General features: G+C 42.5%; 1 protein-coding gene across 1 annotated transcript in view; it reads left to right on the top strand.

Moving 5' to 3' along the window:
• The window catches only part of OBSCN (obscurin, cytoskeletal calmodulin and titin-interacting RhoGEF), a 4,979,884-nt gene that overhangs the window by 2,636,805 nt on the left and 2,317,987 nt on the right, over window positions 1-25,092 (top strand). Inside the window, exon 42 of the mRNA XM_044066040.1 lies at window positions 24,710-24,979. Coding sequence (XP_043921975.1) covers window positions 24,710-24,979 — 270 coding nt within the window. The remainder of the gene's footprint in view (window positions 1-24,709; window positions 24,980-25,092) is intronic.

The raw sequence follows: 25,092 nt of genomic DNA, 5'->3' as shown, positions 1-25,092 counted from the left end.
TAGTGAGAATCTTGGGGCATGGTGGGGGATCTATAGCAAGCCACAATTTGGATTGCAGTCTTACCTAGTGTTAGTTGCACCTGGAGAATTTCACATGCATTGTGTTGGGCAACTAGCCTGGTGGTGTGAATATCCTTGGTGAATATGGACACTCCTCCACCTTTAGTGTTATGGTCCTGGTTTGGTGGCCGAAAAGTGTGGTAAGAGTTGTAGCCTGGTATTGCAGGGGTGCTCTCTGGAGCTTTGAACCAGGTCTCAGTTACTGCACAGATATCGATGTTCTCCATTTTTAGGAGTGCCCCGAGAGAGTTCATTTTGAGGTTTAGTCTTCTAGCATTGAGTAGCATTACCTTCAAAATTTGCATGCTTGTACCTGTTACAGTGGTGGTTTTGTCCTTTGAACTTTGCCTAAAAAAGGCACTAAAGGGGTGGCAAGAGCCTTAGCCAGTAACCTGAATCCCAGGGGGGACAGGTGCAGACCATCTCTGGCAACGCATCCTGGTCTGTCGATCATGTCTTCTTAGGCAGACAGATACTGGATCCCCTTTGAATGACACCAGAAGCTTAGCCAATTGCTGAAGTCATTCATTTTGTCCTTATATTGTGATATCATTCTGGGCGAAGGCAGGATGCTACTCAGGGCTAGGGTCATACTTGCCTTGGGCATATGGTCTGAGAGTTCTTCCATGTCTCGTTTCATGTAGTCCAGGGAGGTACATCTCAAGTCATTCACTCCAACATGGACAATGACAGAGTCATATTTGTACTTGTTGTGGAGTGACTTGAGTGCATGCATTATGTGGTGGATCCTGGCACCCGCCAGATACACTTTACTCCAGCTCTGCAGTTCCTTTGGGATCACAGACACCTATTAAAAGTATGCTCTTCACCCCTTTTCAGACTCTAGAATTCATAGGTTGCCACTTTGACACAGTCTTTCAAATTGGAAAAATTCCAGTTTCCAGAGTATCCACCTTTTGTTGTCATGCCATTTCCTTGTTTTCTCACAGAAAGCCTCTGGGATCCCTTGTTCTCAAGTTCTTAGGGCAAATGGTGGCTGCCATTTGCGTAGTTCCCTGGCAAGGTACCACATGAAGGCTCTGCAGTGGACATTTACAGTGCAGTGGTCTTCACTCATCTTATGGAGTTCCCTATCATTTTGACAAATGTGTGTTGAGACCAGATCAGGTGGTGGTTGTAGTCTTCCCTGGTGTCCACCATGAGACTGCTTGACCCCACCCAGCATGGTCATGACGGATGCCTCTCTTCTAGGATGGGTTGGCATTTTGAAAGGAGAACTGCCTTAGGGACTTGGTCCATGGCTGAGGCCAGTCTTCACATCAACGTCTTGGAGATGAGAGCGGGCCTCCTTGTTTTGCCAGACCTGTCAGGATTGTCATCCAAAGGGTATGATCTCACTTTAGACAGACAATATGTTTGTCATCTCGTATCTGATAAAACAGGGAGGAACCCGTTCTTACCCCCTTTGTCAGGAGAACATGAGGGTTTGGAAATGGGCAATTTCATTTCAATGGTTTCTGGAATACTCCCATGGAAATCCAGCATTTTGGCATACAGTCTAAGCAGGAATATTCTTTTTCCTCACAAGTGGTGGCTAACTCTAATGGTTGTAGCTCAGATTGTTCTGCACTGGAACATTCTGGGTTGTGACCTATTCACATCCCCATCCAACACCAAGTGCATCAGCTATTATGCCTTAGTGCTTCCTCAAGGGCAGCACCCATGGGCACTTTCCAGTATGCTTGGCCTCTGGGTCTTCTGTATTCATATCCTCCAACCCCACTGATAATAAAGTTTCTCCAGGAGGCAGCCTATTACAAAGTGACTGTTATCATCATTACACCTTTTTAGCTACAAAAAAAGCTACATAGGGTATGTATGCCTGTCAGCTGCATATTATAAACTTATCAAATGCCACCATTGCTAAAGACCTTGAAAATGTACTGCTAAAAGGAAGCAAGTTTGTTCCTACTTGTTTTCCATCTTTGGAAGATGCTATTTTGGACATTAAAAAGTTTTGTAGAAAACTGTATTTATGAGTGTACTTTGAAGGAAAACAAGCACTTGTTGAAACTGATAATGTTGAAATGTTTGATATAGAAGATTCATTGCTTGACATGTCTATATATGAAAACGAATTGATAGATATTTTTTTCTGAAAATGAAGGTGAAGTGGAATTAGTTTATTTTACTGGTTATGGGAAAGTAAAGGTGCCTCATTTTTCTTATTCTAGTACTTTCGTTCCCCCTAAATATTCTAACATTGTTCAAAATTTTGAAAGGGTATTATGTAAAAAAGTGGAACTTGAATACCTTAAGTTTGTTAGCTCTAGAAAATTGCATAACTTATCTAGGGGTGAATGGGATACTTTAAAATCACTTAGAAGTTCAGAATGTGATGTTAAATTTTGTCAGGCAGATAAGGGAGCTAACTGAGTGTTGTTTTCCAAGGTGAAGTATGATAAAATGGTTTTTGATTTGTTAGCTGGTTCAGAATATGAAAAATTAGCAAACAACCCCAGGAAACATTACAACAGTCAGAGAAATTTTGAATAAAGGGGAAAGACTTGTTTTTTTTCACAGAGAGGAATGTTAGCAAGTTGTTTGTTAAATATCCCAAAGACCCTATTTTTTATGCCATCCCTAAAGTGCACAAGAATTTAAATGACCCCCCCCCCCCGGTAGACCAATTGTGGCGGGAGTGGGGTCATTTATGCAAAATATTGGGACTTTTTTTGGATTTTCATTTAAAAAACTTTCTATCTAAAAAGTTTAGTGCTGTAAAGATTTTTACTGGGCTGCAGTAAATGTTAAAGCTTTATACACCAATATTAAAAGAAGGTGTTAATTAGAAGCAGTTCTTTGGATGTTAGGGTAGGGGCCACGTACAGCCTTTCTGGTGGAAGTATTGGAATTTTGTTTAACACATAATTATTTTTGTTTTGGGGGTGATTACTTTTTGCAAAAAGAAGGCACAGCGATGAGGGGCTTCTTTTACCCCAGCTATGCTATTATTTTTATGGCCTTTTTTGAGAATAGATTTATTTATTCTACAGACTTGTTTGCAAAGAATGTTATTTTGTTTAAGTGTTACATTGATGATTTGATTTTTATATGTAGGGGGGATTTGGATAGGTTTTCTGTATTTATTGATTAGTTAAACCAGAATACTGTGGATAGAATGATTATACAATTTGTGGATGTGGAATTTTATGTCAAGGAAAATTTGAAGGTAGAACATAAACCCATGTGAAGCCCACTGCAGTTAATATTTTTTACAGGCCAGTAGCATGCATCCATGACATTTAATGGAAGCATTGCCTATGGGTGAATTTAAAAGGATTTATGAGAGTACTTCCAATAAAAATTTGGTGGGAGAAGAGTTTATGAAGGTGGAACAGAAATTGTTGCAAAGAGGTTCTTCTAGCATTAGTTTGAAAAAAGCTAAGACTAGTTTGTTAAATGTGGGGGGAAGTAACTGTGGTAGGAGTTATAATAGTTATGAAGGTTTTAAAATGCATCATTCTGATCAGGATATTGATAGGCAGGATAAAGTTTTGTTTTTGTTACCAGATTTTCCCCATTTTCTGTTTTTTTTTTTGAGGAGGTCAGTGAAAGATTTGTGGCCTGTGGTATGTGAAGATGAGCAACTAAAGCATCTGTTCCTTTCACATGTCACATTTTCTTATCAAAGGTATTTAAATTTAAGGGAGTTGTTAGGTTTCAAGGTTTGTTTCTAGGGGGCTAATATGGGTTCCTTCCTTTGTGGAAGATGTAAAGTATGTTCTAGAATTAAGAACATTTCAGGTAGAAAATTAATGGTAAATTATTTCGTTCTCTGGGAAGGTTTTCGTGTGTTTCTTGTGGGGTGGTTTATATTGTAGGGTGTGGGTGTACTTATGTGAGGTGGTATGTTGGACAGACAAAACGTATGATAAAAGTTAGAATTCTTGAACATCTGGGACATATTAGAAACTGGAATTTGGATAGCCCAGTAGATGAATACTTTAATGTTAAGTTGTCAATCTCGCCTTCATTCTTGCTGGATGGGTTCGGAGCCGATCCTCGGCTCCGACTCGGACTTATACCAAAGCTCGAGAGCTATTTACCGGCTCGAGGCCCTCCCCATATCCCATAATGCTAGGCGTCAGATACCCAGATCTCGTTTGCCGCTTCAGCTACGAGGTTGCGATTTTACTGGCTCCAGGTCGTATAACTTTTTTCTAGTGATTTTTTATATATAGATATATATATATATATATATATTTTGTTTTTCATATTAGATATTGTTCTCTTAGTATTCCCCCTAATCCCTTGAGAAATCCCTTTTAGGAACTTTTTTGCTAGCGTTAGCTTTTCTTATATATATATATATATATATATATATATATATATATATATATATATATATATATATATAGCTACCTTCTAGTGTTAGTTGTATACATTTTACTATTATATTGTTGTTATTGTAGTTTTTTTTTCTAGTGCTTGTGTGTGGTGTTTAAAGCACTAGTTACCTGTTCCCTGTGGTGCATTGTGAAGTAATTTCTGCTTAAAAACCTCAGCTTTGGCCGGCTAACAACTTGGTTATATTCAACTGGACGTATAAGAGAATTTAAGTACCTTTATCTGCACTTTTTAAAAAAAAAAATATATATATATACGGTATTTAATTTGATTTAAACTGTGTTGAAGGAATTTTAACTGAACTGGCAGTTTTTCTGCTCTTCAGTTATTCCCACCCATCCTCCCTGGTTTTGTTTTGGTGTTAATCTTAGTGGCCTTGAAACTGCCCGCCCCTCAGCCTGCCTCTGGGCTCATCTCATTTGCTCACTCAACTGAGTGCAGTGAGATCATTTTCTGATTTCAGGCACTCCTACTGTGTACAAATAGAGCATCTGGGAAACAGACAAAAAAAAAATTAAGCTCATTTCCTGCCTTTCCTGTTAAGTGGTATAGATTATTTGTAGGCTTCTGAGCCCCCAAGCCCTTCTGTGTTTGAGGGAAGCCTTCTAGCTTGTTTTTTTTTTCTTATAACTAGCCAGTTTTCAAGTTTCAGCTCTCAAATCTGTTTCTTTGATCTCAGCACTTGTTCAGATAAAAAAAAAAAAAATAATTTTCATCTGCTTTTACTGTACTTGTGTTTCTACCTACTTCATTTTACTTTTGCATCATCTTAAAAATACTCAATTGTATTTATTACTGCTTGGTGTAACTCATTCTAAGCCTTTTGGTTTAAACACTTGGGCTTCGGACCAGTTGTTTTGCACTGAGAGGGTTTGTGGTCTGCACTGTTGTGGCAGAACAGGTAGCTTACATCCTTCTAGGTTGGGAACTGCTGATTGAGGGCTCAGTGTCTGTTATTCTAAAAGTGTATAAATTCTGGTTTAAGCACTTGGGCTTTCAGGCCAGTTATTTTACATTAAGAGGGTTCGTGGTCTGCACTCTTGTGGGAGGAGAGACTGGACTCTGCCCTTCTGAGCTGGGAATTTCTGGTTAAAGGCTTATAGTGCATGCATATCTGAACTGCTTCTTACTGAAGTTGGTGCGCCTTGTTTGCTGTGGCATAGACTGGATTCGGGCCTGCTGGATCTAGCGTTGTTTGTGTAACTTGAGCACTAATCCAGACATTCTCTAAAGTATTCAATTGTATTTATTACTGCTTGGTTGTAACTTGATTAAAGTGTAGCTATCATTCTAAGTCTTTTGGATTAAGCACTTGGGCTTCAGACCAGTTGTTTTACATTAGGAAGGTTTGTGGTCTGCACTGTTGTGGCAGAACAGGTAGCTTACATCCTTCTAGGTTGGGAACTGCTGATTGAGGGCTCAGTGTCTGTTATTCTAAAAGTGTATTAGTTCTGGTTTAGGCACTTGGGCTTCAGGCCAGTTATTTTACATTAAGAAGGTTCGTGGTCTGCACTCTTGTGGGAGAAGAGGCTGGACTCTGCCCTTCTGAGCTGGGAATTTCTGGTTAAAGGTTTATAGTGCCTGAATATTTGAACTGTATCTTACTGAAATTGGTACAGTTTGTTTGCTCTAGCATAGACTAGATTCAGGCCTGCTGAATCTAGCTTTGTTTATATGCTTGTTGTTTGTTTGCTTGTTATTTCCCTGGAAGCTGATTCCACCTAATACGCGGCTTCTCAGTGCTTCTGTGGATCACTAGTGATATCTGCATTGCTTACTGTACTTATTTCCTTGTTTCACTTGAAAGAAAGTTACTGTTTGTCGTTTTTGCATTTAGTTACTTGTAACACATTGCACTCAAGTTACCTGGCACTTGCTCACTAAAGCAATTATATAAGTCAGCACTAAAAATTAAAAGCACTACACCCTCACTCCCCACTGGCCCTTGTTTTCAATTATTAAGGAATTCCCAATATTATTCTAGCATGTCCAAAGGTCAGTTGTCAATCTCCTCTCCGGTCCAGCTGGTGAATCTGGGAATCTTGAGGCAATGTTATAACTGCCTCATGTACACAGACAACCCTCTCCTCCTCCCACATAACACAAATACTTGCGAGAGATGCAGCTATTTAGCCAAACTGGAGGCTGAGCTCTCTCAGCTCAGGACTGGCAAGACCAGACAGGAGGAGAAGGCAACTACATACACCACAAAACCAGCCTCACATAATGCTACTACACCACTGAATCAAACACATAAACACACAAAGACATACTCGGAGGCTCTGAGTAAAAATTTACCTAAACAGCAGAGGCCTCCAAAGCAGACACCCAAACAACTGCTACCTCAAGACACCCCACAAGCAACACATAAACCACAAAAGCAGTGTGCAAAGCAGTCACAGCCCTTAAGGCCAAATACAACACCAAACATACTTGTCATAGGTGACTCCATAGTCAGACACACTGACGTCCCACTCACCAGGCTGAACAAGGAGAGGGTCACAGTAAGCTGCCTATCGGGCGCTAGAATCCGCCACATAACACAAGCACTCGGGTCACTCCACGGCAAGTACAAATATGACACAGTCATTGTCCATGCTGGTGTGAACGACCTGAGACGTACCTCCCTGGACTACATGAAAAGAGACATAGAGGAGCTCTCTGATTATGTAGCCCAGGCAGGTATGACCCTAACCCTGAGCAGTATCCTTCCTTCACCAAGAATGATGCCACAATATAGAGACAAGATGATCAGCTTTAACAATTGGCTTAATGTCTGGTGTCATTCAAAGGGGATCCAGTGTCTGTCTGCCTGGGATGACATGCTTGATAAGCCACGCTGCTTCACAAGGGACGGCTTGCACCTGTCACCCCTGGGATTCCGGATATTGGCTAAGGCTCTTGCCACCCCCATAGTGCCTTGTTTAGGCAAGGCTCAAATTCTAAACCTACCACCATAGAAAACAAAAATGGAAAGAAACTGAGGGTAATGCTGCTCAATGCCAGAAGTCTAAATCTCAAAATGCACGCACTCGAGGCCCTTCTCAGTATGGAGAACATCGATGTCTGTGCTGTAACTGAAACCTGGTTCAAGGCTCCTGAGAGCACCCCGGCACTATTAGGTTTTACCTCATATCATGCGTTCCGGCCCCAAAACCCGGATCACACCACAAAAGGAGGGGGTGTATCCATATTCATAAAGGATACCCACACCTCCAGGTTGGTGGCAACGCATGAAGCTTCGGAAACCATCCAGGTGCAACTAACCATAGGCAAAACTGCTCTACAAATTGTAGCATGCAACAGGCCACCCTCTCAAACTCAGGAACCCCACACAGCCTTCCTGAAGACACTGGAGGGTATAAATGTATCTCCAAACACCATCATATTGGGTGACTTCAACTACCGAATATAGACTGGGAACATTACTCAAGCCCTAACTTTCTAGCCCAACGGTTCCTGGAGTTCATAAATTCAAATGCCATGGAACAGCTAGTCACTGTTCCCACGAGAGGAGAAAATATACTAGATCTCATTATCACAAACATGGGGACAAAATGCTCCACACCGAAGTATATCCCTCATTGGTGAGATCTGATCATAAACTAATCTCACTGGAAATCCACATCCCCCCACCCCAAAGAAAAAGACCACAGTGAAGAACTTCTCTAAAGCAAACTTCACACTACTCAAGACTGGTGTGGTATCCTTCAAGGCCCCTGAGACAGTGGAAACCACAACCCAAGCTGGAAGCCCTTACAAATGCCTTCTATGAACACCTCCAGGACTGCATGGATCAGGCAATCCCAAATAAAACCAAGACTCTTTCCACAAAGGGCAAACGTCCAGTCTGGTGGACCCCAGCCATTAACAAACTTTACAATAAGAGGAGAAAGCTATTACATGATAGAACAAAATCCATAAAAGGGAAGTCACCCCTGATCATTATTAGTAAAAAAATACGAGCACTCATAAAATCAACTAAGGCCAATTTTGAGAGAAAAATTGCCATGGATTCAAAGGACAATCATAAGGCCTTTTTCAGCTATGTTAGGAACCTGGGTGGAAACTCCCAGATATGCTCAGAATTAGTCCAAAATGATACAAGAATCACTGAACCCACAGACATTGCCAACATACTGGCAGACAGGTTCAGTGCAAACTTCACACCCCTCTCCCCCCCAAAGGAGAGATAACTATCCCAGCGGAGTGTAGCCTCCCAGACATCTCAAATGCGTAGGTGAAAGCTGCTCTCTCTAAAGCTAAAAACACAGCATCAATGGGACCGGATGGTGTCCCCGGCTGTGTGCTACACGAGCTAAATGAGGAATTAAACCCACACATAAGGCAGCTGTTTAATCTCAGCCTTACCACAGGATACGTGCCCAAGGAGTGGCGTACGGCAACTGTGGTCCCACTCCACAAAGGCGGTGCCTCTACGGACCCTGGTAATTACTGCCCCATAAGCTTAACAAGTCTAGTCTGCAAAGCTATGGAGAGGATCATAATGGAGCTCATAAACAAAGATATAGGGGACTTGCAGACATTGGACCCGACCCAGTTTGGCTTCGTCAAGGGAAGATCATGCCTTTTGAACTTGGTCGACTTCTTCGAAACAGTCACCAAGGCCATTGATGAGGGAAAGGCAGTCCATACAGCCTACCTTGACCTTGCAAAGGCTTTCGACACAATAACCACTCGGGTATTGTAGAAATACTTACCAGCTTAAATGTAAACCCATATGTCACAAGATGGGTTGCAAACTGGCTTAAGGACAGAACCCACAGGGTTAGAGTTGCTGGCGCTATGTCAGACTCCAAGCCGGTCACAAGTGGTGTCCCACAGGGCTCGGTCCTTGGCCCCCTATTGTTCGGCATCTACTTCTCAGAAGTACAGGCCAACATGGGAGGACTTTGGCTGACAAAGTTTGCAGATGACTGCAAACTGGGCGCCATAGTGGAAAGTGCATCGGACACGGATATCCTTCAGAAGGGACTCACGGAAACAGATAGCTGGTGCCAGAGCCATGGCCTGAAGTTAAACGCCAAAAATGTATAGTCATACCCTTTGGGAAAAACAAGGTAACCCCAAGCTACCATATAGGTGGCAATCCACTAAGCACAGAAGAGGTTATCAGGGACCTGGGGACCCAGGTTGACAGTGGGCCTTTCTTTTGACACTCACGTTGCTAAAGTGGTTAGAAAGACCTTCTACATTGCCCACCTGATCATGAAGGGATTCACATCCAGATCTAGTGAGGTCATTGTTCACCTGTACTCTTCACTTATCAGACCAATGATCGAGTACAATGCCCCATTCGGGATGTATCTCGCCCGACATCTGCAGCAATTGGAGAGACCCCAAAAGTTTCTCACCAAAAGGATAAAGGGACTCCAAAATCTGTCATATGCTGCCAGATTGAAGAAACTCCAGCTCTATTCAGTCTCATACCGTCTGCTCAGAGGTGACATGTGCCTGACATACAAGGCCATGTCCAACCCAGAATTAATGGACATGCTCCACCTCAAAAAATCCAAATCCACCAAAACCACTAGAGCAAGTGACTTAAACCTTAGCACGGATATAAATAGGACGTGCTGGAGGGATAGATTTATCACTCAGAGACTCCCTACGCTGTGGAATAGAGTCCCGGTCCATGTGAGGCAGAGCACCTCGCTGGCTCTGTTCAAGAGAAATCTTGACCTGTATGGGAGATCGTAGGTTTACCCCGGGAATCATCTCTGTGTCACTGCTGGACAGAGGCACAACAAACTAATGGGTACAGTATTTTTTCATATAAGGGGTGGCGTAAGCCACAAAAATTCGGGCTAGGCTTATAAATGCCTTGGGGCAGATAGCCTAGTATAAACCTATGAACCTATAACCTAACCTTAGTATCTCTTCTCTAGTGTTCATTATGTCTAAGGATACTAAGGTCTCAGGTTTCAGGAAGTGTGACTTGTGCTGTCAGATGATGTCTTTGACAGACGGTCACACTTCGCCCCCTACACCTGCAGGACTCTTGTTCGGTCTGTCATGCTTTCAGTCCGAGAGTCCTGCAGGAGCGTAGGAACAAACTTATTTTGAGGGGCTTGCTTAAGCCTGAAGGGTCCCTGACTAAGCTTTCATCAGGTAAAACCTCAAAGCCCACTAAACCGTCGGCTCTATGTTCGGAGCCGTCGCCAAGCGGAGCTCCTGCCTCCTCGTCGGTTCCGGCTGGAACCAACACTTCGAGACCTCAGTCGGCTCCTGCCCTAGTGGTCTGCGGGGTCTCAGGATAAGATTAACTCCTAGTGTTGGAGCCTTGTGAGCCGAAAACGCTTGAGATCTCCTTCTTTGGAGTCCGTTCGTTCGGCTCCATGGTCTCCATTACTACAGTCGGAGCGGAGCCATAGGTCCCATTCCTCTTGGTCCTCCAGGCTGTCTGATCACGACCTTGAGAGGGTGGTTAGTAGGCTCCTAAAGTCGCAGGCACTGGCCCAAATGTTGACTAGCCCTTCTCAACAGACTGTGGCTATCCCTGTATCTTTATCAGTTCCTCCTCCGACTCTACCATTGTGTTCGGAGCCGGAGCTTGTTGGGGCTCGAATCGTCGGAACGTTGGAGCCGATACCACACTTTTCGGCTCCTTCGTCGGCTACGATCTCTTCATTGGTTCCATCCATGGAGGGATCCGGGCATCGAGACTCCCTCGTCGGCTCCGAGGGGGCGAGTGGCATCGGACCCTTGTCCGACCCCGTTCTCCCTCTCGGTGCTTCGGTGCAGGTGAGCTCGGCCCCAACATCGGCACTCGGAGTCGTCACTCTCGGTGCCAGGAAGGGTTCTCATCTGTTTGGAGCTGGGAGCTTCCTCTCTGCCCGATAGGGGCGCCTTCGAGGTCATGAGGAGCGTACTGACTCTTGGGTCATATCCACGATTGGCCCCTTCGGCTCCTCCCCCCATGGTGCCTGCTTTGGTCTCTGTCCACCCTCCTGACCCCAAGCGTGGAGAACAGACGCTCCAGGTCGCCCCACTGGGTGTATCTTCCTCTTCCGAGGCCTCCCCTAATCATTCAGAGGAGCCCCTTCGGAAGAGAAAATGTAAGAGGAAACATGTTGACTCTCCCAAGTCAGTCATGTCTGACACCGACTTGGAGGATTCGGAAGGGTCCCCAAGGTCCCCCTCTGAGGATGTCTCCTTTTCAGACATCCTTGAGATCCTTAGACAGAGGGGGAATTGGACTGCCCTTAACCCTTCCGAGGATGAGTCGGTGTACCCAGACGCGTATGGTTCTCACTCTTCCACCTCCTAGGTGTCTCCGCCTTTTGACCTGCTCATGGAAGTGGTCGCTTGGAAGGCGTGGACAGCCCCGGACTCAGTGGAACCAACTCCCCGTCAGCCCACTAAATTCATTACAGCCCCAGCCAACAAACAGTTTCTAGCTAAGGGTGTCCTGGTTGATGCCATGGTGGTGACAGCGGCCACTAAGAAGGAGTTGGCTGACCCTTTGGTGCCTGTACATCCTCCTAATAAAGAATCTAGGACAATGGACAGGTACGGGAAGCGGACGTTCTCTTCAGCGACCTTTGCCATGCGGTCACTGAATTATCTGTGCCATTTCACCTGCCTTCAGAGGGATCTTCTCAAGGAACTGGATCCTTTAGGATCCATCGGCTGCGGGGTCTCAGGATAAGATTAACTCCCAGCTGGCGACCTTAAATTCCATAGTTAACTCCTCCATGCGGCTCATTTCTTATGCGGCCGATGGTGCGAGTAGGGCCACAGGTACAGGTGTGGCTTTGGGAAGACACGCCTGGATGCGGTTATGTAACTTTGCTGGCCCCTTTAAGGCACCCTTCACCAACACCCCCTTCGATGGTTCAGCTTTGTTTGGACCACAGGTGAAGGATACCCTTACCAGGTGTGAACAGGAAGGCAAGACTCTCTCTGCCGTGGGAGTCCGTTTTTCTGCTCCCTCTAGACCATACCCCAAAGGTCAGAAGAGTGGAAAAATGTGGTTTTGTAAACCCCAGGGAGTCGCGCCTGACACACGTGGTGAGTTTCCCTCCAGGGGCAGAGGAGGAAACAATAATAGATGCCGCCCTAGGGGCAGAGTGGGTCCGCAAAATCAGGGTAGCAGAGAATCTTTCTCTGACAAACCCTTCCAGCACCCCTGAGGGGCTGCCCGACTGTCCACCTTTGGAGGCAGTCGGGGGAAGATTGTCACTGTACCCAGAAGCCTGGCATCTCCTCACACAAGACAGATGGGTACAGTCTATCATATCCGAGGGTTACAAAATTCCCTTCGCCCACACCCCTGTACAAACAAACAGATCCCTTCCAGATGTCCCACCTGCTCTAAGGGATCAAGCAGTAATAGAAATTTCAAAACTGCTAGAAAAGAGGGCCATCCAGCCAGTCCCAGCAGACCAGCAAGGATCCGGGACTTACTCCAAGTTCTTTTTGGTACCAAAAAAGACAGGGGACTGGAGACCCATTTTGGATCTCAGCAGATTAAACAAGTCTGTTCAAAGAACAAAGTTCTGGATGGTCACGCTTCAGTCCATTCTATCCTTTTTGGGTCAGGACAATTGGATGTGCTCCATAGACCTTCAGGATGCGTACTACCATATAAAAATGGACAGGCGCGCCAGAAGGTTTCTCCGCTTCCGGCTGGGAGCCAGTCACTATCAATTCAGAGCCCTGCCCTTTGGTCTCACCACGGCCCCTAGGGTGTTCACCAAATGCCTGGCAGTGGTTACGGCTAATCTGAGACGACAGGGATTCCAGGTGTTTCCATATCTAGACAACTGGCTCCTTACTGCTTCCACCAGGCATCAGCTACTGCGAGCTAGGGACTATACCATCCAGACTTGCTCCGAACTAGGTATATCAGTAAATTTCGAAAAGTCTGCATTATCGCCTTGTCAGTCTATAACCTTTATAGGCGCAGAATTAAATACAAAGGATCTGTCTGCAAAACTTCCTCCAGACAGAGTATCAGACATTCGCCGACATGTGAAGATCCTACTTCACTGCAAGACGATTCAGGCCAGATTTGTACTAAAAACATTGGGTCTTATGGCAGCAGCGATCATTCTAGTCCCCATGGCTCGTTTTCACATGCGGATCCTTCAGTGGATGCTGTTTACCCAATGGTCCTTTCAACAACTTCCAGTGTCCCACAGGATAATAATCACTCAAACATGCAAAGACCACCTGGATTGGTGGATGGTCTCCCCTCTAGTTCTCCAGGGCAGACAGTTTGTTCTTCCTCCTCCTGTTGCCACAGTGACCACGGATGCCTTCCTGATCGGGTGGGGGGGGGGCATTTTCAGGGCAGGACTGTCCAGGGCACTTGGCAACCCCTAGAGTACCACCTGCACATAAACGTCTTGGAGATGAGAGCAGTACTTTTAGCGTTGCAAGCTCTTCAGGACTCTACCTACCGGGACTATTGCAATTCAAACAGACAATATGTCTGTAGTGTGGTACATCAACAAGCAGGGGGGAACCAGGTCCTACCCCTTGTGTTGAGAAGCACTCAGACTCTGGCATTAGGCGATCTCTTCCCAACGGTTTCTGATAGCAATGCACATCCCCGGGAAGTCCAACGTCATAGCAGACAGGCTAAGCAGAGCCATTCTCATGCCTCACGAGTGGTCTGTCAATCAGTTAGTAGCGGACAAGATTTTCCGCAGATGGGGTCAACCTTTCTGCAACCTTTCTGCAACCCTCTCAACAGCAAGTGCGATGACTTCTTCACACTCATCCCCCTCTCCGGCCACTCCCCCAAAGACGCTCTAGCTCACGATTGGCCCCGGGGACTCCTGTACGCACTCCCACCCTTTCCCTTAATTCCCAAACTAATTCAGAAAGCAACTGCATTGGGATCCAGGATGATCCTCATTGCCCCTTACTGGCCTCAACAAATTTGGTTCCCATTCCTGCATCGTCATCTGCTGGAGCAGCCTTGGATTCTGGACCCAGTGTTAGACTTGTTGGTCCATCATTCGGGCGGGCTGCACCAATCCCTTCGATCTCTCAACCTCACAGCTTGGTTGCTCCACTTCCAACCTTAGCCAGGCTTCCACATATTTCTCAGCCAGTGCGTGAAATCATCCTTTCCTCACACAAATCTACTACCAGAAAAACCTAGGCTAGTAAGTGGAAACGTTTTTCCTTCTGGGCAGAGGCCAGAAATATAGACCCCTTTACAGCCCCTGTCCACAGTGTTCTGGATTTTTTGGCAGAACTTTTTCGAGCAGGCTCCTCTTCTGCCACCATTAGAGTACAACTGGCTGCTATCACTAATTTTCACGCTGGCCTGTCAGAGACCAGCATCATGTCCCATAAACTTTGCCAAGCCTTTCTTAAAGGGACTGTTTTACTTAGGCCTCCGGTTAGACATCCCCATCTCCGTGGGATTTGAACCTGATATTAACTTCCCTGATTCTCCCTCCTTTTGAGCCTGCGGCCTCCTGTTCCTTAAAATTACTTTCCTGGAAGACTCTCTTCTTAGTAGCCATCACCTCAGCTAGAAGAGTGTCAGAACTTCAAGCCCACTGTATTCGTCCTCCCTACCTTGTTTTTCACAAAGACAGAGTTTCACTCAGAACTAATCCTTCCTTTTTACCCAAGATACCTTCTGAGACAAACCTGAATCAGACCATTGATCTTCCTGTCTTTTTTCCTAACTATACAAACAGAGCTGAACAAAAGCTGCACTATTTGGATGTTCACAGGCAAGTACGTTTTTATTTGGATAGGACAAAACAAACTAGGAAGTCGGACCAACTCTTCCTGTCCTTTGCTGAGGGCAAGCAGGGCCTGCCAGTTTCTAAACTATCTTTGTCCAGATGGTTGGCCTCTATCATCTCCTTCATTTACCAACTAAGGCATAAAGAACTCCCTACAAAACCAAAAGCTCATTCCGCCAGAGCATTAGGTACGTCAGTAGCTTTTCAAGCAAGACTTCCAGTGGAATCTATTTGTGCTGCAGCCACATGGGCCACTCCTCATACCTTTATTTCTCATTACAAGTTGGATATGGCCTCCAGGAGTCGGGCTGAGTTTGGTTCCACTGTGCTCAAGAGTCTGTTCCGATGAGCCACCCAGGGCTAAGGTGCTAGGGACGCTGTCCCATCCAGCAAGAATGAAGGCGAGATTGACAACTTAACATTAAGAAGTTATGTACCTACCATAACGTTCCATGTTAGTTGTCTTCTTCTCGCCTTCTTTCTTGCATCCCACCCGCCATCTCCCCAGCCTGGACAGACCGAGAAGAATCTTTCTGAGGCCTTATTCCTCTTCTTGACTATTTCATAGGTTATGTCCTCCTCTGTGGTTATCACTGTAGGTAAACCTTATAGTTGGGACAGGTGTCTCCGTGGTGTTAGCTCTACCAAATGAGATCTGGGTATCTGACGCCTACCATTGTGGGATATGGGGAGGGCCTTGAGCCGGTAAATAGCTCTCAAGCTTTGATATAAGGCCGAGTCGGAGCCGAGGATCGGCTCCGAACCCATCCAGCAAGAAAGAAGGCGAGAAGAAGACAACTAACATGGAACGTTATGGTAGGTACATAACTTCTCATTAATGCACATGGGGGTTCTGATGGTAGTTTCTTTTTTAGTGTGTTGGCTACACCTTTTCTTGCTAGGGGTGGGGATTTTTTTAGCAAGTGCGTTAAAAATGGAAAGCAGGTTAATTTTAAATTATAATACTTTAAAACCTAAAGGTATGAATCTGGATGTGAATTTAAATGTATAAGTTATAATATTGTATATATGATGTTTTGTAATTCATTGTATATGGAAAATAAGTTTAACCTTTTTAAGGGTATGTTTGTTTAAGCAAGTTCTTGTAGTAAATTATTGGGTGATGAGATGATTGTTTAATTGGAGCAGTTTGATATAAAATGGGAATGGCTGGTGGCTTATGTTATTCCTTGAAGGGTGTTTGCCGAGGTACCAGAAACACCATTAAAAGTTGGAGTTTGTTTCCAGTGACTGCCTCCTGAGTGTATTTTTCTTTGGATATTTCAAGTTGCTGTGTGTCTGTACCTTTTTACCTCTGTCAGGTGTGGTTCCTCTTACTTTGTCCTTATTTCAGATGTCCTCCTTGAGTCCTGGATCCCATTCTGGATCTGATTTCTCATCTGGTGGGCCTAGATCCACCTGGCATTCAGACACTAAGGTTAACCACATGGTTTCTCCAATTCCTGTGGTGGCTGGAGATACCAAGCTTTCAGACAGAGTGGTGCATATTTTGTCTTCTTGTCAGAAGGTGTCTACTCACAAAGTATGTGCTATTTAGTGGAAACGGTTTGCTTCCTGGGCTAACTGTAAAGGTTTGTTCCCCCTTCTCAGCTCCTTTGGAAATAATTATGGACCTTCTCACTGATTTGTTTCACTCAGGATCCAGTTATTCTACTTAAGGTACAGTTGGTAGCTATTTCCAATTTTCCCTTTGGCAGAGATAGTATGGCAATGAAGGCCTTTCTCAACGGAAGCTTTTTGTTACTTCCTGCAGTCAGGGATCCTCTTCTGCCATGGGATTTGACTTGTATGCTTCAAGTGCTTGCTGCACCTCCGTTTGGGCCTTCTGCTATGTTTGACTTGAAGTTGTTGTCTTGGAAAACTTTATTCTTGGTGGCTGTTAACTTCCTCCAAGTATATGTCAGAACTACAGGCTCTGTCCTTGGTACTGATGTATTTGTTTTTTTCATGAAGACACAGTGTCTGCACAGATCCTGCTTTTCTCCAAAAGGTAACATTGGAGAATAATTTGAACCAGACCATTCACTTCCCAGTGTTCTTTTCTGAATTTTCCAGTAAAGGAGAATAACTTCATTATCTTGGTGTCCATAGACAAAGTTTTATTTGGACAAAACCAAATATTTCCTAGGTTCAGAGGTGTGTACTAGGCTAATGGCCCTGGAGCCTTTACAAGCCTAGCCCATAGGATTACCCTGGCATCGTGCCACCCGACCTTAGTTCCTAGTGCTTCTGTCGAGTAGAACCACTGGAGTGATCCCCGGGTTGAATTTTCTTTTTCCCATCCACTCATCATCAAGATTTCTGTTGAAGAGGGCAAGTGAGGTGCTCTGCTTGACATGTATGGGATGTCTATTCCATAGCATAGGCAGTCTGTGGGTTATGAACCTGTCCCTTTCGGCATATTCAGGAAGATTAGTCAATTATTTGTTTCTTTTTCTAAGGCCCAGTTGGGTGCACCAGTGTCTGAGGTTACACTGTCCATGTGGCTCTCTGATTATATTTCATTTGGGTATAGTTTGAAAGGAAAGGATTTTCTTCATAAACTGAAAGGTCATTCTACTAGAACTATGGCTACTTGTACAGCATTTTCTCCAGAGCTGCTTTGGATGATATTTGTTCTGCTGCTACTTGGGTGGGTCCTCACACTTTTGTGTCCCACTACAAATTGGATAGTCAGTCAAGGTCTTGGACCTGCTTTGGTTCTACCATCATTTTCGAAGACCTCTCTAGGGTTTTATGTGGCTAGAGTCTCTGTCCCACATGTTGAACCCAGACGAGAAAGACAACATCAGATATGAAAGTTATCTTCTTACTGTAATGATAGACCTGTGCTGTCTCTTTCAATCTGGTTCAACGTTCTCTCCTTCCTGCTCAGCCTTGTAGGCACGTCTCTTGATTATGGGGCATCTGAGTCAGGGAAGTCAATTGTTCTCATTTTTTGGGTCCTTAGTGGTTTCTTTTGGGATTAAGTGATGGAAGCTTTTGTGGAGAGGGGCAGACTTGATCTGATGTAATCCCAGTTTAGTGAGGGATTGTGAGTAGAAGAGGCATAGCTCTGGAGCTGAAGTCTTCAGGCAATGGCCAATCTTGGATCTGAGTAAGATCTGATAACCCACAGGCTGAACCAGATGGAAAGAAGCAACATGGATAAGTCATTATGGAAAACACATATCTTGCGTCTTACTATCTACATCCACAAACAAGAGCTTCCATTTTCTCAGTTTTTGTATTATCTTTTGCTTAGTCTCTTCCCAGATATCCTTATCTGCCACAACAGAAGTCTTTTTAATCTGTACTGCTAAATACTTCATCTTTTCGTGTCCCCATAAATATGAGTACTGCTGAACCAATTCTTGTGTTGTTATATAATTTATGGTCATAGATTTTTATTTATTTTCCTTTATTTTATATCCTGGAAAGACTTGAACCTGAATCAGAATGTTTTGCAAGACTGAGATGTCCTTTTCTAAATTTATCAGGCAGAAAATAAAAATCATCTGCAAATAAAGCCAACTTTTCTTGAATTTCTGAATCCCTTTTTTATTTGCCAGTGGCTCTAAATATAAAGCAAATAACAAAGGGGAAAGAGGACGCTTCTGCCTGGTTCCCCTGTTCAAACACAACTTATCAGAGAGGAACCATCCCAATTTAATTCTTGCCTCTGATTCTTCATATATCCTCCTAATTAATCTTATTATTTTATTAGGGAATGCAAATGCTTCCATTCCCTTACTCATAAAATCCAAACTTATTTTGTCAAATGCTTTCTCTGCATCAACACCCATCACAACAGCAGTATTTTCTTACATTCTGCTTCCCTCTGGATCATCATTGTTCTATTAATGTTGTCAAATATTTACCCCCCTCCACAAAACCACAGTGATCCATATCTATTTTAGCAACATCTTCACCATTCTTTTAGCTAGTATAGACATAAACACTTGATAATCATAGTTTAAAATTCAAATGCATCTATATGAAGCTGGATCTTTTGAGTGTTATCGTCTGTTGTTTACAGCCCTACCACAACTTTCTTCCAAGATGCTGGTGCTCCCATCTTTGTAAAATACTGATTAACCATATGGTCCAGATCTTTATCACTTTCTTCCCCCTTAACTTCCAAACATCAGTGGGAATACCATCTGTTCCTGGAGACTTTTGTGGAGCTTGATTTTACATCAGTGTTTTTATCTCATCCCCTCCTAACTTAATTATTAAATCTCCTCCTAACTTAACTATTAGTGGCTGTTCCTCATCTACCTCTAACCTTGGCATAATTAAGACTTCTATAAATATTTCAGTTTGCACTCTTTCTTGATTTCCTCATTTATCTGCTTTATACAAACTTTCATAACGTTTCTGAAATATCTTTAATACCTCTACAGGATTTCTGGTTATTTTTCTTGTTATGTGCTCCCTAAGTTTGGCAACAACCCTTTCTATTTTTTGTTGCCTAAGTCATTGTGATATATGTTTTTGCGTTCCGGAGTTATCAAAAGTAGTTGCTTAACAACATTCTTTATAAACTCATGGCTATTATTGAAATGCTTATTTTCTCTTTAGCACGCAGCAATTGCACCTATTCTTATTCTGCGAGATTCTTCTTATTCTGCAGTTCTTTAACTTTTGTTAGCTCCTCTAAATAATTTCTACTACTTCTTAACCGTATCTCTTTTTGTTTTATTTCTACCTTATTTTTAAACTCCATTTTCATTTTATCCTATTCACTAGCTATCACTTCTGAAGAAATTTCTGCCTTCTCTAATAACTCTCAAATAATTTCCACTACTTATTCCTTAAATTGCTGTCTTTTTAAAAGGTAGGAGGGAAAGTGCCAGTGTATCATTTTTACTTCATTACCCAGCATTTTTATATCAGTTTTTATAGGTGCATAACCTGAAATAGGGCATGTGAATCAAAGCTTTCAATTAAATGTACATGTTCCTATGAAATATAATGTCTATCTAATCTATCCCAGTTATTGTACTTTGGGGAATAATACGTAAATTCCTTCCGAGTTCCTGCTACTGAATTCATATCTTCCATACCGAATATTTTCATACATTTCTTCAGAAATCTACCTGCTTGTGTTATATTTTTACTTTTAGGACTCCCGATACATTGTCACCTTTGCAACTAAATCAAATTCCATTCCCCACCTATAAGTAATATCCTCTGCAGAAGGCTAATTATTTCTCCAAAAATTTTCTTAAGCTCCATAATAGCAGTTTTTGGTGGAATATAACTACATGCCAGACTAATCCTCTTCTACCACTATTGGAGGCCCTCTAGCAATTAGTATTATTACACCCCTTTTCATTTGTCCCTGATATTCTGCAGAATATCCATCCTGAAATCCTTTCTTTGTCAAATTCACAAGCTCATTTCTTTCTAAATGTGTTTCCTGCAAGCATTGCTGTTTACCCTCCACATTTCTTAACATAATTCAATACTCTTTCCTTTTTGTCTGTACCTGTGAGGCAATTTATCTTCCAAGATTATGTGGCTAGTGTAGCCATTATGACAAAATACTACTTTTCCCACCTAATGTGCATGACAGATTTTTTGAATGTGTATTTTCAACTTTTGTCTTACATGTACACACTAATGTTTGGCAGGCTGATCTTTTATATCGTTGTTTCTTCTCATCAGCATTTGAATCATGTCATATTTTTTCAAGACGTTTTTAAAGTAGACCCTCAAACAAAAAACTAAATACATTTTCAAAACACCCTCATCCTGTTAGCTAAGAACAAACACACAAAACTATGTGTTTCTTCAAAAAGTGAAGTTTAACCCTCAAGACAAGAACAAAGCAATTGCCTTGAATTAATAGCTGCACCCACAGGCATTGCCTAATGTAAAATTAAGGTTAGCCATGCTAAAGTGCATGTTTATAGCCTGTGCTTCCACTTAGACTGATTGCTAACAGTTCTTTTGTTATCTCTAGCCTGTGCTTCCAGTTAGACTGATTGCTGACTGTTCTTTTGTTATCTCAGTTTACCTCCCAGATGTGAAAAACAGCTTGTATATGTTTAGAAAACATTAACCTTTAGTCCTAAGAAGAAGTGCTCTGGCTGTCTTAAAACTAAACTGCACATTATTCTGTGAAATGCAATAAAGTATTAAAGTAGTTAGGGACACCGCTATCTCTTATTCATTTCCCATAATTTTAAATTTTATTTTTCACTGAACTGCCTGACATTGTGCCTTTTACATTTTGCATTTCCCTTAGCAAAGAATGGTCTGAACTCTGGAGACTAATTGCTTGCACCTACAGACAGCTTGTTTCCATGTAAAAGCAGTTATCAGTAAGAAAAAAGAAAAAAAGCTAACCGCTCTGCAGATGTGTGAATCTTTGTAAATTTCACTCAGAACAGAATGCAAACTGCATTCAGTTACAGACTTGACTCCAACTGAGAAAATTTTCGAATGAAAAAAAAAACATCAAAACAATCTAACATCTTTACAAATAGAATTGTTCACAACTTTCCATCATTTTGTCTTATTTTTCAAGCCTACTTGCATACAGCACCACTTGTTTAAAAGCCAAGACCATTAATTTACACACTGTTGTAAATATGAGAGACGTTATCTTAATTCTACCATAATATAATCAATGTATTCTTACACTCCAGTCTCACCACAACAGCCCAGGATCACAGCATATTAACTTAATTTTGCTTCTTTCCAGCCTTCCTTCTGTTGTTATACTGTAAAGCCTGTACTTCTTATAACTAAAAAGTACTTGCTTACTTTCATGTCATTAACACTTACAGCAGTCAGTGAGGATAATCCTCTCACATTTAAAATATCCCAGGTACACACTACACAAAGTGCTTTTCTGGATAACATGCCTTTGACATCATGAAATGTTTATACAAATAACAATAGACAGAAAAAAGTGTATAACTTGGAGACTTCCAAGATGACTGCATATTGATCAACAGCTTAATTTCAGCCCTTCCAGTGTGAAAAAAAAGAAACTGGGGAAAAAAGACCTAGCAAATCTACCAACTTGAGTAAAATTCAGTTACTGGCTAGTACACTGCCTGGATACTAGCAAAGAAGAAATTTAGAGAACCTGAAAGAATGCCAACTTGAAATGGTGCAGAGAAAACACTGACTGAGAAGAATCCTGCAATTGTTCGGCAAAAAAGGAAGTCAAGCTTCAGCTTTGGTACAAGAGATGTCTTCCAGTAATTTATAGAGGAAAATATAAATCAAATATAGTCAGAAGTGGTTAAAATGTTTGAAATACTGAAGGAGCGTATCAACTTTAATAACAAAATGATGGAAGAATAGAAGAAACTTTAACTAGCTATTCAGATGAACTAATAAAATTGCAAAAGTCAGAGGTTGAAATGAAGAAAAGTCTGACTGAGTATGCGACTTTTCAAGAGCAGCTGTTTCAAAAATGGTTAAGTTAGAAGACAGAGCACACAGAGAAAACCTGAGATCTCTATTAGTAAAGATGCAATGATTGCAGGAGAAAAAGCTGATCCTGACAAAACTGTGGCAGAAGGGAAAATTATTAAAAATTGGAGACAGCAGGGTATTTGTAAAAAAAATGATTATTCACTGGACACAGCAACAGAGCTCTGAAGATTTTGCCCAGCTGTCCCACTTTGGAAGCACTTGAGAGGTCATTTCTCTTCCTTTCAACTTTCCAGCACAGCAAGCCTATCATGCAGAACAAATGGCTAAGGTAAGTCATATCTATAGGCTGCGCCATTCCCCATCTATCACTTCTCTGAACACAGTATCTTCTCTTCTCTTTTCAGGCATCCAACCCCATCAGTAGTTTGCAGCCAGAATTGATGTCATTAATTTTGTAATAGAAAGAGCAATCCTAGAGCTCTGTTAGATCAGAAATTGTCTGGATATTTTTCAAAGTTCTTATTTGTTTCCATAGAAAACAAACAGCTTCAAACCAGTCTTGGATCTGAGCAGTCTCAAGTCAGTTTATTCCAAAGATGAAGTTCTCAATAGTATATATACATTCTATCAATAAAAACAAATTCTCTTATTTGACCTACTTGGCTCCTTGTTGCCCCCACTTAGGAGTCATGGACACAGTAAGGGAATATCTTCTCCATCCGATTTGGGTTGGGCATTAAGAATATTTATGATTAGTGCAAATTCCTTAATAGAACTGTTACATGCACCAGTCTTACATACAAAATAATGACACTTATGAACCTTCTTTTCACGCAGTCACTGGCAGCAGCATTTTGGGTTTAGTGTAAGCAGCAGTCTGTATGATGCCCTTTACAAGGTATTAGATGAGGAGTCTGCAGTGTACCCTGAACATTCAGTGGTCCCATTGTACAGCTCCCTTAGTAACTACTGTCAAAAGAATGTGCTGACAACATCTGCTGGCTGCACCGGCACAGTATAACTCTGGGCAGCCATTTCACCTTTCTTAACTCCTGGTATGATGATCACATTGGACACATCTGCCATCTGGTGAGGAAAGCATTGTAGGTCAGACAGTCCAAGAGACTAGGTCACACAAGGAAGCACATCATTGTCTTAGACATAACAGCATTTCTCTACATTCTGCTTGTATTGCAAGACTCTTTTTTACCCCAAGTTGTGATTGCAGTCCACTTGTACAACACCACTGTGGTGTGGTACCTCAACAAGCAGGAAGAACATATTCATGACCCCTGTAATGAGATGCCTGAAGGCCTCTCAGTACAAATGTTTGTCTTTTGGCTTTTCCCGGTTAGGGGTCACTACAGCAGAACTCCGGTCCGCTAATGATTGGCAGTAGATTTTCACGAACGCCGAGGTGCCAGCTCGATGTCCAACCTTCAACAAAGGCATGCCCATTTACGCATGTCTTTCGAACGCCACCCAACTGCGGGGAGGACATGCAGACTCCACACAGAAGGCACTCCCCGCACTCCAGCCGAGAATCGAACGGGAGAACCTCTTGCTGTGAGGTAACAACATATTCATAACCCCTGTGTTGAGAGGCCTTGAGGCTGTGAAAGTAGCAGTCTTTTCCTATTGCTTTTTAATAACAAACCACATAGCAGGATAGGAGAGCTCTTGTATTCAGGCTCAGACATTGCCTACTGATGCTTTGCCAGTGTGGGAGAATCATAGAATAGCCATATTTTAGACAACGGAAGATGATTTCTGAATTATAAGCACACTGAAGCGAACCTCCCCACAAATCAGCTGATCTGGTGAGTATGTGTTACATCCATAAATGTATGTTGACACAGAGCTTATGAGTTTGTAAGTGAAAAAGGGTTACAAAAAATTATTAGCACTCTTGCAGATTATGAAAGGACACTGGGATAGCAGTAGGTTATAGAACAAATGCTAGAAGGTGCCAATACAAGACTTTTACTACATAGATTTTTATCTACAGTGTTATACTTTCAAATGATATTCTGGCAGAGAAAGAAATAAAGTAAAACAAATATTTGATTATATTGTTATTTTATTTTTATTCTGCAGTCTAATTTTTTGCAAACTGACATATTATTTTTTTTTGGTAGATAAACCTATTCAGTTTATCAGAGAACTTTCTGATATCAAGGCTGAAGAAAAGGGTACTGCCATTTTTGAGTGTGAAACAGACAGACCAGTGTCAAAAGCAGTAATGTGGAGAAAAGGAATGTTGGAACTCAAGTCAAGTAAGAAACATGAGCTGAGCCAGAAATTGAATGCACTGAAGCTCACTATTACCCAGTTAGAAAAGAGTGACAGCGATACATACAGCTGTGATATTGGTGACGCTCAGTCCAGGGCTACCTTATCTGTTCAAGGTAAGTGCTTGTCTTTAATGTTTAACTTCTGTCACTGTGCTCTGTGTGGGGTGTCTGATATGCTCAGGGTGTGTCAGGCAAGCAGCATGCTTTTAGACTCAGATACTGCAGGA

The sequence above is a fragment of the Protopterus annectens genome, chromosome 3.part0, assembly GCF_019279795.1.
Source record: "Protopterus annectens isolate FY-2018-M chromosome 3.part0, PAN1.0, whole genome shotgun sequence".
NCBI classification, from domain to species: Eukaryota; Metazoa; Chordata; order Ceratodontiformes; family Protopteridae; genus Protopterus; species Protopterus annectens.
Note: the sequence above shows the minus strand (reverse complement) of the source record. Positions and strands in the feature narration are given on the sequence as shown.